Source organism: Tricharina praecox (genome assembly GCF_024521635.1).
Source record: "Tricharina praecox strain CBS 144465 chromosome Unknown BZA05scaffold_43, whole genome shotgun sequence".
Taxonomy (NCBI): Eukaryota; Fungi; Ascomycota; class Pezizomycetes; order Pezizales; family Pyronemataceae; genus Tricharina; species Tricharina praecox.
In genome coordinates this window covers 44,395-58,571 of record NW_026250445.1, presented here as the reverse complement: position 1 = coordinate 58,571, position 14,177 = coordinate 44,395, and the positions used below count along the sequence as shown (strand labels likewise).

The 14,177-nt window shown below is 56.4% G+C and overlaps 4 protein-coding genes across 4 annotated transcripts; 3 read left to right on the top strand and 1 right to left on the bottom strand.

Annotated features, from left to right (window-relative positions):
• Positions 1-744: 744 nt before the first annotated feature.
• On the top strand, positions 745-1,837 carry BZA05DRAFT_412641 (uncharacterized protein; the record flags this gene model as incomplete). Its single annotated transcript, XM_051485123.1, has 4 exons — positions 745-813; positions 1,154-1,467; positions 1,498-1,569; positions 1,643-1,837. Coding segments are annotated over 3 exons (504 nt in total), but the record flags the coding sequence as incomplete, so codon positions are not given.
• A 1,978-nt stretch (positions 1,838-3,815) lies between these two features.
• On the bottom strand, positions 3,816-6,480 carry BZA05DRAFT_464152 (uncharacterized protein). Its single transcript, XM_051487729.1, has 8 exons — positions 6,212-6,480; positions 5,751-6,164; positions 5,542-5,697; positions 5,130-5,451; positions 4,939-5,041; positions 4,437-4,884; positions 4,281-4,380; positions 3,816-4,200 (listed from the first exon to the last, which is right to left on the bottom strand). Exons 1-8 carry the CDS (start codon positions 6,246-6,248, stop codon positions 4,065-4,067), a joined length of 1,716 nt encoding a protein of 571 aa, XP_051334933.1. The 5' UTR covers positions 6,249-6,480; the 3' UTR covers positions 3,816-4,064.
• Positions 6,481-10,047: 3,567 nt separating this feature from the next.
• On the top strand, positions 10,048-13,923 carry BZA05DRAFT_412632 (uncharacterized protein). The gene has a single exon (XM_051485122.1). The coding sequence runs from the start codon at positions 10,299-10,301 to the stop codon at positions 13,905-13,907; it is 3,609 nt and encodes a 1,202-aa protein (XP_051334932.1). The 5' UTR covers positions 10,048-10,298; the 3' UTR covers positions 13,908-13,923.
• BZA05DRAFT_412631 (uncharacterized protein) lies at positions 13,876-14,177 on the top strand. Its single transcript, XM_051485121.1, has one exon. It carries the CDS (start codon positions 13,975-13,977, stop codon positions 14,140-14,142), a length of 168 nt encoding a protein of 55 aa, XP_051334931.1. The 5' UTR covers positions 13,876-13,974; the 3' UTR covers positions 14,143-14,177.

Below are 14,177 nucleotides of genomic sequence, written 5' to 3'. Positions count from 1 at the left end.
CGAGGAGCGCCAATTCGATGGGTACCTACAATTATCCATCAAAGATCACTCGTCGGTGGCGATTATTGATTGTTGGAGATATACGATGGTAGATAGATAGATTGCTTAGAGAAGAGAAAGGTACTGCATACAAGATGGGGATATGGAGAAGTCTGCGGTAGTGCCAAGGCTGATGGAAGCTAGTCTGGGATAGGTAGGCAGACGCGTGATAACTGATGAATGAACGACTGATGCAGTAATTGGATGGATTTTATCCGGTCACATTTTTACAGTGTTTTCACGTCACAAAAACGATATTGAATAGGTACGATGTAGGTAGCTACTCCAAAGGAAAACCGAAAGATCTTGGAAAAATAATGCTCCGAGAACCAAGCGACTGATGTGCCATGGTTGGCAATAATCGAACCATTAGGCATCATTGCCGACGAACATGGATTTGGGGCGACGACTGTATAGTAGAGCCTACACGATGGCGCGACAACTTGAAGATGCGTGCCAGCCTGCCAGTTGCTGAGATGTATATCGGCCTGCTGGATGCGGGTTTGGGAAACTGGAAGTCTGGAATATGGAGGAGGGGTGATGCGCGATGCGTGATGCGCGATGTCGGGACTGGTGTTTCTACCTAGACTGGCCAGAACGGACAGAAAAAGGAGTGCGTTGGTTCGCCATAGTCTAGGATCTTCGAACAAAGACGAAGTGGGATGAGTAATAAGGTGACCGAGTGAGCAGCTGCACCTCCAGCCACCAGCCATCACCAGCCATCATCACCCATCATCACCCATCATCATCAGCCGGCGATGTTACCTATTGTCAGTGAATAAGACTATTAGAACACTTGACAGAATCTCTAGTCACAGATAGTGATTTCCATATTCACAACCTCATAATAATCATACATCGTGAGCAGTCACTCCAGCCGACGGGTAGGGTATGGTCACGTGTGAGTACGCTAAGAGTACGCTAGCGCCGATTCAATGCTCTTGGAATGTTTCCACCTATATATTCACCGGTTCGCACGAGTCTACTTCCCTCTTCTCTTTCACACAACACACACAACATCGTCTTCATCTTCTTAGCCAATAATGGCCCATCTTCTCACTTACCCACGACATCAATTCGCATTTTCTTCCTCCGGTTGGAGCATGCCATGAGGTGTGTCCTTGAGGGAAAGGGCGTATGGAATTCCGCACGGAATGTGTACATCGACTGCAACGACGCACCGAGAAACGACACACCGATAGCCCTGGACGAGGCTCACACCATCCGGAGCATTGAGAGCGCGAACTGCAAGGCCGTCGGCGCCGTAAAGGCTCATTCACGCTGGGCCCTGACGGGTACGCCTGTGGCCAATGGCCTCATGGATCTGTGGCTTCTGATCTGTCTCCTCCAGACCAAGGACTCATTGGACCATTGCGACACGTTCCGCTCGCTATGTCCGACGCCTCTGCAGCAGAAGAAGAGGCCCCGGTTGACTTAGAAGTCGCAAAACGTGATGAGGGCATACGGTCTTCGCCGCACGAAGAGTTTGGATTTTATCCAGCTCAAGATGCCGACGATGACGGCTCGAAGGTACGAGAATTATCACATCCATCTAGCACGAGAGGTAGTAGGGGCTGGCGGATATGACTGGTGTTCAGCGGAGGATAGCCGCGGCCACAAAGGATGGTGGCGGCCGGCACAAATACACAATTCGCGCCGAGTTCGATAACCAGGCGACAGCGGGTGGTGACGACCCCTACACCCACTGCAACGACTTGTAGAGTGTGAGGGTGCATTGGGAAGTGGTGGAGGACTGGAGATGTTGCAGAGGTGGAAAGCGGAGGAGAACTGGAGATGGTTCGAATGATCTCGGATGATTATAAGCACTTGAGGCGATTCACCGCCGTGGATGACGGATGCCATTACTTTACCATTGCTTGAGGCGATGCACCGCCATTAATGATGAATGCTATTCTATGATGTATGATGTATGAGTATCCATCATAGCTTCGCAGAACCGCGTAGATACCGAACCGCCACAATACCCACACGCCCACATAGGTACATTCATAGTTACAGCCACCCGGCCGCGACACCGACCGTTTCGTTTCGTTTCCTGTTCGTTTCTCTCCCAGGTCCCTCGCCTTCTCTCCCTAGCCTTCCCTCTCTTTCCCTTGTGTCGTCTGTCACCGCCATGAGAGAAGCACATGGAGGATAGATGGAGGGTCTGATAAGATGGGAGCAGTGGAGGTTAGTCGGATCGAGTGACACCGAACACACGCAGCGGAGGAGAGCCACATGTATTAGGTACTTAGATGGCTCTTCGAAGTTGAATACAACCTCACCTTCCTCATCATCTTTCATTTCCGCCGTTTTCCTTCCAAGCCTTCCCTGATTACGCCACCTTGCCAGCACTTCCCATTCACCGCTCCAAGCGTGCACCTGCCACCATTGCACCGCCGCACCGCCGCACCGCCGCGCCCATTATTCCGTATTCCACATTCTGGCGGGGAAACCAATCCTATTATCCCTTGTACTGTATCTACCGTACATAGAGGCATCCACTCATCAATAAAACGGAAGGGGAAGCGGATGTTTGGCGTACCTATCAAGAAGTTTGAGCCCAGGGCTGTAACTAATCCGTGACGAATTCTGCAGGACGCTTACGTACTCATGCGAAATAAATTGATGTTCTCTCTCCCTCCCTCCCTCTCTCTCTCTCTCTCTCTCTCTCTCTATCTCTACTCTACCTACATTCCGGGCATTTAATACACCGGCTCCTCCGGCTCCTCCTTTCTCCTGCCCCTCCCGCCACTCCTCCTCCTCCAGCCCCCATTTTAACCATAATGATCCCGGCCGCCCGACTGGGGGTATGTATACCTGCTGCGCATCTTTAGCGAACTCGGCGGGACATCTTATCCCCGTTTGCTCCATCGTACCTCATATCTCGATAGAAGCAGCGCAGCTACTCCTGGCGCGCGCTCCTCGAGCTCGGCGCGCAGCCTATCGTTCTCGGCGAGGCCGATGCGCTCGACGTCGATCCTTGCTATCGTCGGCGAGCGAGCGACTCGAACATGCGGCGCGCCCAGAGAGTATCGACGCGGCGGCCGGGGACTGAGACTTCTTCTTCTTGGTGGTGCCCGAGGGCTGCGCGAACTGGGCGGCGAGGGGGTGCGGCCGAGCTGGGGGGCTGCGGCGACATGGTTATTGTTGTCGTTGTTCGTGTTGTTGCTGATCGCTTGTATGCCGAAGAGTTGTTGGTGGAGTGTTCAGTGGATGGATGGTGGAAAGGGAAGGGAAGGAAAGAAAAGGGAAGACGGAAGCTGTGGGTTGGTGGGTAAGGTAGTGGAGAAAAAATGAGCTTTGAGCTGAGGTCAGAGTGAATGGCGGCTACTGGCGCGATAGAAGCCTTTCTGAAAAGTCTTGCGAGAGTGGAATACCCCCCGCCTTGCGCTTGCGTGAAGCATCGTCGGATTATTTTCAGCACAAACGCGGTAGTTAGTGGGACAAATAGTGGGAGAAATTGCCGCGCCGCGCAGACCGCTGCACACGTAGACCGCAGTACAACAACAATAACAACAAGAAGAAGGAGTGTGTACTACCTCCCTAGTAGTTCTGGACCAACCAGCAGCTGGAGCGAATCTATGCTATGTACCTTCTTGAGTTCTGCGTAAGCGCGATCCAATGACACGCTCATCACTCCTCACTCGGCCCTATCCGGCGAAGCTGCGATGAATCCTTCTACATCGCTACCATGCGTACTCCAGTCTCTAGATATATAGTGAATATCAAATTACCGTCATTCTAGTTCTGTCGTTGTGTAGACGAGTATCAAGTCTTATCGGTCGAAATAGTCGGCATTATTTTACGAACAGGTCAGTGGGCGATCCCACCAGACAGCTTCTAAATACTACAAATTACGGTTGTGGAATTTAAAAAACAGTCATAACATCATATCCCAGGTTAATTCAAAATCCCAAATATCACCTCCCTCACGGGTGACGACAGGCACTCAACTCTACTGTCCTCCACTTTCCACTTCTCCCACTACACCCGCACCCACAACCCCCCCTCCTCCCGAGCCCCTACACACCAGATCTCTGAACCTGCACATCCCCACTAACAGGATCAAAATCGAGCCTGCAGAATCCATAGCTCTCGCCATTAAACACCAGTTCGAACCTCATCTCGCCAGACAGGACAGTAAGATCCAGCGTGTAACTGTGGGGTATCGGCGTATCGGAGTCAGCGATGAACTACCTAGGGAATTGGCGGTGGAGGGAGGAGAGGGGAACGCGCACCAAGCGACGTAAAACCGCCGGAAGTACCGCCATTTGCGGCTGTATTTGCTCTTTTTCACGTCCGCGAGATCCGCCGCGATGGTGCAGATGGTTTTTACGTCTAGTGGGTGTCGTCAACTCGGTAGCGAGCGGCAGGGGAAGTGGTATGCTACATACCATCCACCACCGTCCCGGGCGGCGGATCCAGCTCACACGCCACCATTGTATCCACCCACGGGCCCTGATACTTCCTGAACGTCCTCGTGAACGCCCTGACCACCCTAGTATCATCAGAGAGCGGGTCTCCACGTCTAATGAACCAAGATATCTGGTTCTTTGCCATTTTCGCGCCCGTGAACGGGTCAAGGTATGCGTCCGTCTCCGAGTGCCGCCCGTCGATGAACGGCGTGCTCATGGGCGTGCCGTAGTTGCGCCGTGAGAGACGCACGACGGATCCGGAGGGCGCCCCCATCGCTACGTCGAGGCCGCGGATTACCGCGCCTTTGACCACTGCCGTCGCCGCGTCCCGCGGTTGTAATGTCTCGATCCCCTGAATGGACGCCCAGGCTTGCAGCCGCTTGTATAGGTACCGGGACTCGCCGAAGCCGCCGACGAGGAGGAGGTACTACGCCGTTTCTGTCAGCGGAAGAAGGTTGGAGGGAGGAGGGGAGGGAAATACGTTGACGCGGAACCGGTTGCCTGCGCAGCTGAGCTCTACCTGGCTGGCGACCAACTGGATGATCTTATTCACCACCGGATCGAAAAGGCCTCTTAGCTCTTGCCTAGGTATTCAGTACAGTATATCAGCCCCCTCCGCCGTCGCTTTCTCCACCATCCCACACCACCTCCCCCTCCGACCAGCCAACCCACCTCGTAATCTCAAACTCGCCATCCCTAATCCTGACACCAGGCTCATCAACGGTATCCAACGTGGGGATCTGCACAAAGAATCGCTCCTTTTCGGGGCGGTCCTCGAACGCACACTTGACCTCTTCGAAATTGCGGACGATCCTGTTGCGCACTTCAGGCCGCAGACGGGTGTAGTGCGCTCCCATGCGGTATGCCAGGAGCTGCTCGAAGTTCCGGTCGATCTGCGTGCTGCCGCAGAAGTCGCCGTCGCCGATGCAGCATTCCGACACCCGAAGCACCGGGTGTAAAGACGTTATGCTGTAGCTTACCAGGTCAACTGTGCCTGGGTGAGGTTAGGTATGCAGGTATATGTAGTACGTCATCCAGGACTCAGATGAGTGTGGTAGCGAAGTAGATGGGAGGACGAACGTACCTCCCCCAGCATCACACACGACAATCCGATCGCCAACCCTGATCGCCGCCGACTCCTGGATCTTGATGGAATATATCGCGGCGGCCTCCGGTTCCGATAGCAGCTGCAACTCGTGCTCGCCCGCGATCCCCGCCTGTTCCGCCGCCAACCTTGTACCTATCACCTGTCACCCCAGCCCTTGCAGCCCCTCGCCAGTAGTTCGCACTCACGATTCTTCGCGGCATCAGTCCAGACCGCGGGCACCGTAACCACAAAGTCGACCTTCGACGCGCGCATCACGTTGGCAGAGTTGATCCTCCACAGGGTCTGGATAGCATGGTGATACAGTGCGGCCAAAAAGTCTCTCGCAACATCGGTAGGCTTCATTCCGGGCGGAATCGGCACTGCGCTGCGCGCCGCCTCGTCGTCGGTCTCGAGTAGTAGCTTGAACCACTTTAGCCGCTGCTGCGACGACGGGATATCGTACCCCCACAGGTACGACGAAGTGCTCCCAGACACGTGGTATGATATCTCGCTCGGCGTGCTGTGGTGTGTTCGTGCGCCTGCCGAAGGCCACGCGGCGATCAGGCTGATGTGCGTGGGTGATGAGGTCGTGGCCCACGCTATCGAAGAGTAGGTGGTTCCTGGAGAAGTTAGTGCTGTGAGTGTGAGGGGCGGACGGGGAGAGGACCGAAGTCGATGCCCACGACTATTCGGGGATGATCCATTGCTGCGGGTGCGACGCAGATCGGGAGTTGGGGGTGGGGCGGCGGGGGGGATGTTGACCGACTCGATGTTGCAAAGGCACTCTACACGATGACTTCGTACGTGAAGAAGAGTTCGCACTTCGCAGAGGCTGGCGTTTCCACCGCAACAACACCTGAAGGCTGACACCGGTCACACAATATTGACAGCTGTAGCCGTCTAGGTATCGTGATTCATCTGCGTTGTGCAGATATCCAGCCGCATACATGTCCGCAGTGCCCAGCACCGGCCGCCGCCGAATCGGCGGGCCGCAGGGCGACAACGCTCTTCGTTACACGGATCTACCTATCCAGCTGACTACGTGGCACAAACCCGCAATTGGCCGAACAGGCCGATCACTCGTTCCGTCCGTTCTTGGCCCGTGTTCGCTTATTTCGCCCTGTTAGCAGTCGCACTCGATCTCTAAGAGACCAAGACCCCCCCCACTGCCGATCTTCAGCCAAGCTTCGGCCAAGCTTCGGCCAATCTTCAGCCATCAGAGAATGAGAGATCCGCAGTGTGTCACCGTCACATAATCCACGATGCGGCGGTGCCTGGGCGTGCATGCGCTTCATGCCGTACAACACGCCACCGCTGTAGGAGCCTAGGTACATAGGAGGCTGCGTTACATAGAGTGCGGTAAAAATGCAATGCCGGTGTCTCGGCGATGAGTCAATACCTAACGACTGGCACTGGCTGCGAGGTTGCGCACGTTTTACGTCGCTGTCAGTGGTCACTGTTAGGTAGTACATAAGTGAGTACATACCTCTCCGTCGCCGCGACCCCTCCGATTCGTCGAGTACCCATCGGTCCCATCCACAGAGTAAGAACATTAATACGGTGAACTAGGCATTTCCCCACGGGCCATAATAGCTATTCCGATCCGGAAGCGGAGGAAGGATCGGCCACCGAGTCGCCCTTCTGGACATTGCGCTACCTTTCCGTCCGAACAAAGAGCACAGTCAGCACCATGCAATGACGGTCATAGAGATGCACTTCCCGCTTCTGGACTCCGAACCAGCAGCGAGTCGCGACAGTTCGACGGTCTGAAGGAATCAAAGATCGCCGGCTACGGTCGACCATCCGGACATCGCGCTTTCGCGTCTCATCTTGATGTCTACAGTCTGCCGAAGGCTCAAAGCTGCTCCTAGCAATGGTGTGGCGGTGCCGGAGCAGAGAGATGCACCGGGGAGCAGGAAGAGAAGTCTGGAACTCGGAAGGAGTTGGATAAGCTGCGGGTGGTGAAGCCAGAGTGGATGGATGCACGGCTTTGCAGAAACATGCCATTGCGCGCGAGGCACTGAGGCAGCGGACTTGAGCGGAGTGCGCGCGCCGCGTGGAGGGATGTACCGGTGGCCGACTGGCGGCGAGGGAACGGACCAGTTACTGGAGATGAGTTCCTGGAGAACGCGGCGCCGCGATTGTAACTGCTTCTCCCCGCGACCCAATCACCGAGGCGAGAAGGCTGGTGGTGGTTCGCGCGCTTACGGGGAAAGGTTTTAGCCATTACGGCATGACATCTCACGGCGGCTGCAAACGAGTATCTACTATTCGGTAAGTCGGCATCGGTCGCCAGAGTCCCAAACTGTGGGAATCCAGAGTAGCGAGGCGGAGTTGAAGAAGGGCATGGCAGAGAAGGGTAGAGGGTGGGTCGGTTTGAAGTTTGAACCATGGCGCGCGTGTGGCGTGTGGCGTTTGGCTGAACAATCCATCGAGGAAGGAGGAAGCCCGAGGGGACTAGATTTCAGGGCAGTAGGGAAGCTCGGGAGTTCAAGGGATTCCCCGTTATATCTTGGATCGACTACCTAGGTATTTTCAACGACTGCAGTATGTGTAGGCGGAGGGATCATCATGTATGCACTGGACAGTGGAAGTTGCTGCGCCACTCACTATTGCAACGGAATCGGGATGTTGGAGTGGCTATCACCCAGACTATATATCCAGTCCGTCTCACCAGATGCCTAATATATCTATGTAGTAGTAGGGGCCCGAGTAGGTAGGTAGGATTTTAGAGGATCGAAGGGAGTCTAGAGCCAATAGTACTATTTACCCAAGTAAGTACACGCGCACTCCGACAGTTCAACCGGCAAAATACCGGTACGCACGTTTCCCGCGAAATAGGTAGGCCATTTATCCAGTCATTTCTTGCCATCTCAATTCTCGAGCTCGCCATAAGTAGACATAAGGATGCACGGGTCACGACCGATTCGGATACACCAGCGAACTTCTACATTACCGTATTCTCGGTGAGCGTGAACTACTAGTAGGCAGGTAGTTATTACAGTAGTGGCACCTGTATGAACTAGGTAGGCATGACGGCTGATTTTACCGGAGCTCGGAACCACTCGATGAGGGTGGCGGGACTGGGATCTACTACCGGTATTCTACATAGAGCCTACATACCTAGCCGCTGCAAGTTTACATCTGCTATAGATACTATAGTACTATAGGTAGTCTATTACCAGTTCTCCTCATTGGAAGCGCAGTCCACTACTACTACTACCTACTATCATGTAGGCAGACTGCAGTAGATACTTCTGGCAAACACGGCCAGCCGGATCGACCGGACCGCTACCGCTACCGCAGGTCCGCAACGCAGAACTGTCACCAAGCACAGTCAGCTCAGCTGCTGTGTTTGTATACTAGTACATGCGCGGCGCAGGTACTCCATATTGTGCATATGTAATTATGTATCTGCCGAACGACGGATGTCAGATAGTTAGACGCCCGCTGAAGCTTGTTTACCGCGAGACGATGATTTGATTCCTACTATTGTTCCTATTATAGTATTACCTATATTACCTAGTAGGAAAGGTGGTTCCTCGAATGGCGCCGTGCTCTCGGCTTCGCCACATCGTATAGAGTATATGTACCATAACTACCAGGTACTATAGTAGTTATCCCTACTAACTCTTGAAGCGTCGAACCGGCGTAGGCAGCAGTCACGTTTCAGGTCATTCATGTCATTCGGCAAGGGCGACGTTTCAATGTTCCATGATGGCCGTTGATAAATCTTGCCAAAACGTCAGCAGGAGGAGGCGTCAGTCAGACTCTTGGGGTCTTGGTTACCGGGGAATCGGAATATCGCCATGTCGTGATTCTTCCCGCAGGTCTCTGGTCGCACTGCCCACGGAATTCCATCGCTCCCAGATATTATTTACAGCTACTATGAGTACCGTAGGCTACCTATGATGCTCTGTATGAGGCTATGAGCTGATCAGCGATCGTTCGATGACTATAACAATTATTATTAGGTTAACCAATTGCTCGGCCAATCACCACCGTCCACACCGACCACGGGTGTTCGGTCCTGTGCAACCCTCGTAACCACCGGTCAACCAGAAGGAAATAAGCCTTCCTAGCGGCCCCCTCCCACCACGTCCCGGTCCCGGCCCCGGTTCGGTCCCGAGAAAACAACCTTACATAGAATGCCGCACAACCTTGGGGGCTCGCCTTCACGTTCTCCTTCTATGTAACTACCAATTTCACCCCGTACTTATGTCACTCTATATTGCATCCCGTCACAGGTAGATGGACCAAATCGACGTCTTCGCGACCACGCAGCTCGCCCTGATTTTCAGCTCGCTATCCAACACCGTATTCGATGCAGCTAGCCAGAATTCAGCAGGCAGTGCTCTCGTTGTTAGTGCCATGCGCACTGCACCGCACCCTCCAAAACCAAAATCGGAGCTGTGTAGCACACGCATATCCTACACCCACCCACACGCATCACCCCGCGCTCCCATCTTCGCACGCGCAGCGCCCACCCCCTTCCAACTGCCCCAGTCTGGCCCTCCCTGCAATTACCCTGCGCGCCCTGCCGGTGAGCCTTGCGGTGCGCTGACGCCTAGACACACAACATGTCTCCTCCTCTGGCCCCATCCCTCGAGACGACTACATCCTGCCTACTATTCTACGTACCACCACCACCATCATCACCATCACCACCACCTCCGAGACTGCAATGCGGCGAATGTTCCTGCCACACTCCTACTCGCACATAAACTGACTGTCGTACGCGCACGATCCGATCCATGACTACGAAATCGCACAGGCGCCGGTGGAGCCTCTTCGGCGGCAGCCCGCCAACACCACCACCAATGCCAGCGCCGGACTCACAATCACCGAACCATAACCAGAACCAGAGCCAACCGTCGACCTCCGCGAGGAAGACACTGACGAAGCGGCCTTTCGACAGCCGAGGGAACTCCCCGCCTGTTGCTGCAGGAGGCCCGTCGGGAACGCGAGACCTGTCCACACTGGCCGAAGAGGAAGAGGACAGGGACAAAGGGAGGTTTTTGGGAATGCGGCTGTGGAGAAGGGGGGATACTAAGGCGGCTTCGGCGGAGAGTGTTGTTCCGCAAGCGGTGGATGGCGCGCATCCGGACGCCGCAAGGGCGATTGCGTCGACGACGATGACGCATGGACATGTCGTACATGGGAATCCGCAGGATACGACCGAGCCCCCGCCGGCGACGGTGGTGACTTACGATGAGGACGCGGGTTGGACACGGACGATGGCGTCGCAACCCCCCGCCTCCGCGCCGCTGCCGCCGACGTCTCTCGCGCCTGAAGCGAGCGCCTACATGGCGTCCATGGCAGACCTCGCTAGGAGATCGTCCTCGACCGCACCGGCTGCCCCGCAGGTACCGTATTCGCAGCAGAATCGACGGAGATGGTCCGAGACTCCGGCTTACTTGGGACCGGCGGTGCCCGTGGAAATAGTTGCGATGCCAGATGTCACACAGTACATACCGCCGCGGCAGCGGAAACTGCAACCACCGTCGCTGGTCCCGCTGGCGGAGGGTCCCGTTCAACCGGGTATGCCGCCGCGCAGACCACCACAGATTCCGCCGGCGGGCACTCCTATGCCATCCCGACCGGTAAGCATCGTAGATGCTCCGGTGGTCTCGACCGTTCCACTTCCGCCCAACTTGGTATCCCAAGCGAGTGAGCCAATAGTTCCGAGGGTTCCGTGGCCAACAGAAGACCCAGCGATACCGGACCCATATCTTATTTCCCGCGCGACCGAGCCAGTGATTCCAACCTACGACCGGCCGCCTTCGACTGGACCCAAACCCTCTCTATCGCCCGCTTTCAACATCGCTCCACCACCCCTCCCCAACAACTCTCTGCCCAACTCGCATGCCCGGCGTCACACATGGGTAAACATACGTCCGGTTCTCGCCGACCTCCACGAGGAGCATGCGCACGATGCATTCAGGGTGGATACACAGTCCCGAAGGCGACAACCTTTCCTCGACGCCCACATGGAAGAGCAGGACCCCCGACATCACGCACCTGGAAACACAACCCCAACGCGCAATTCGCTCGACAGCGGCCGAGGCACCAGTCAAACATCGACACCAAAAAGTGCGAACCGTCGGCACAGCATGACGTTGGACAGCCCCGGCGGATCTCTCGCGCAGCCACAAGACGAGCGGTGGGCGCAGGAACAAGATGAACGGCGCGCGCAGATGGAAGGATTCGGAGAGCTGCCCAAGTCCACAGCTCGGGCTTCCGTTCCGATGCCGGCGTTTGCCGTGGGCCCGCCGGTGGCCGTGTCCAGACCCTGGGAGCCGGAGCTGGGACCACTGACGTTCCACGGAAAGAGGTTGGAAACTACACCACTCGCCCGATCCGCCTCGCAGATTGCACGCCCGGCAGAGCTGCATTCCGATCATATCCCCGCTGTGCGCATAGGGAATGAGGCTGTCCCTTCAGCGCTGATTCCTGGCCGCCACAATAAACGGAGGGAAGCGACCGAGGTGAGGATTGAGGATGTGAGGGCCCCAGAGACCCCGCATCCGCTGAACCGCGAGGATCTGGCTACAGCCGATCTCGAGGACGCGGTACCGTCGGTGAGGGAAAATATCACCCGGAGGCAAACGGAGCCCGTGCCGATATTACCTTCGCAGTCGGAAGTTGGGAGAAGTGTCCGGCCAAGAGCTGTCACTAGCGTCACTATGCCACCTTCCCTCACAGTCATACCACCGTCTCCGCCGGCACCTGTCACTCCTACTTTTGCCCCGGAACTGTATGGGCGGCATTCCGAGGAGCAGAGCAGTCTGGGACAAATGGTTCAAGGAGGTTTAGGGGCATCATCATCTTCGACTGTTCCGCACGAAGAGTCCATGACAGAGACTGCCACCCAGGAATCATCTCCGCAATCCCGCATCGTGAGCAGATCTGGATCTCCTATGGGACCTGCACCGGCCGTACCGGTCTACACTCCGCCGCCTGCACCACCACCACCGTCCCTTCCACCGATAACACCGCCGACTCCAGGCACTCCCTCCACTGCTACCTGGACTAGCGCTTCGAGTTCGGTGGAGGATCTTTTATCACTGGAACCTGCGCCTGTGCTTGTGCCTCCGGAACGAGCTCCGCCCCCACCCCCGATGGTGGATGCGGAACCATCGCCCCCTCTGACACCAACGAAACCGCCGCCCATGGTACTGACGAGGACATCGCCTGTTACGAGTTTCGTCATGGAGCCTCCCGCCGTCGAAACGTTTGCGCCGAAAGTGGTGACCCCATCCGCGCAGACCCCTGCACCTCCGACCGCAGGCCCCCCATCCCCTCCTACCAGGGCGCCCCCGCTCCCCCCAAACAGGGTGCCCCCACCCCCTCCCACTAGGGCACCGCCAGCTCCACCTCCACGTCGCGGTACTCGCAGAAAACTCCTGGCAACACCTGAAGTCACCTCGCCAACCAAGACACCACTGGATGCTACTCAGACCACATACCCGCTGCCTTCTAGGCCTCCCCCACCGCCACCTTTACCACATAAACAATCAAGCACATCACCATCACCATCCGCCACCCCAACCCGAAAACCTTCAGCAGCCCCGTCAACCCCCTCCCCAACCTCCCCACCTGCTCCCTCACCCCCACCGCGCCCACCCGCAATAACCGTCCCACTGCAACTCTACCCAGTCGGAACGTGGCCCTCGGCCCCCCGGCTCCCAGAATCGCCAGCCCTGCCCCTACCCATATCCAATCCCACCAATCTCACCAATCCCGCCAGTCCCACCAGTCCCACCGACCCCACCGCGCCCCCACCGCTCCCGCCAAAACCACTCCCCTACCTCTGCAAGCACTCGGCAGAAGAGCCAACCGCTACAGAGCTCGCTGCTGTCATCGATACGTTCGCGCCCCCGTCGCCGATGTCGTTCGGGGGCTCGAGTGATGGCGGGTATCACTCACGCTCTCGCGGTAACTCTCACTCGCGGTGTAATTCGGGTTCGAGCGGGGATATACCGCCACCGCCGCCGCCGACAGCACAAATGGGGGCCGAGTTACCGGCGGAGACGTTGCAGGTGCTCCCGTTCCGCGGTGCGGCGAATGGAAGCGCGAACGGGAATAGGAACGCGAATGGGAACGGGAATGGGAACTCGCACGGCAATAGCGGCGATCGGTACCACCCCCACCCGCAGCGGAAGACGAGCAGGCGCACGCGGCTGCGGAATGCGCTTGCTGAGGCGAATGCTGGGCAGGATGGGCTCGTGCAGGGTGAGGGGGATGGTACGAATGTGGTCCTGGGGCAGGCGGGACAGGAGCGGGTGGGGCAGGAGCGCCCGGTTAGGAGGGAGATGACTGTTGGACGGAAGGCGGTGGGTGGGAGTGGGAGGGGGGTGTAATACGTGAGGACTGGGGACGCGGGGACTGGGGACTGGGGACTGGGGAATAGGGAATAAGGAATGGGGAATGGTGACTGGGGATGTGGGGATGTTGGGAGTTGTTATCATAGCTTTTTTTTTCACGTACGAGCCTACGGGGGAGCTGAGAGATGGGAGATTGTATTTACTTAGATTTGGGGGTTCTGTTTGGACTCTGTATGTACTTATTTATTTACTGTTTTATAGGTTTATATGAGAGTAATTTGAGTGCGCACCGGGAAAAGTCGTGGG

Excerpts from the sequence above, each read along its gene's own strand:
- BZA05DRAFT_412631 (XM_051485121.1), top strand. The coding sequence starts at position 13,975 with ATGGTGACTGGGGATGTGGGGATGTTGGGAGTTGTTATCATAGCTTTT.
- BZA05DRAFT_464152 (XM_051487729.1), bottom strand. The coding sequence starts at position 6,248 with ATGGATCATCCCCGAATAGTCGTGGGCATCGACTTCG. Across the intron at positions 4,885-4,938 it reads GCAACCGGTTCCGCGTCAAC|TACCTCCTCCTCGTCGGCGG; the intron begins GTATTTCCCTCC and ends GAAACGGCGTAG. Across the intron at positions 4,381-4,436 it reads GCCCGGGACGGTGGTGGATG|ACGTAAAAACCATCTGCACC; the intron begins GTATGTAGCATA and ends GACACCCACTAG.
- BZA05DRAFT_412632 (XM_051485122.1), top strand. The coding sequence starts at position 10,299 with ATGACTACGAAATCGCACAGGCGCCGGTGGAGCCTCTTCGGCGGCAGC.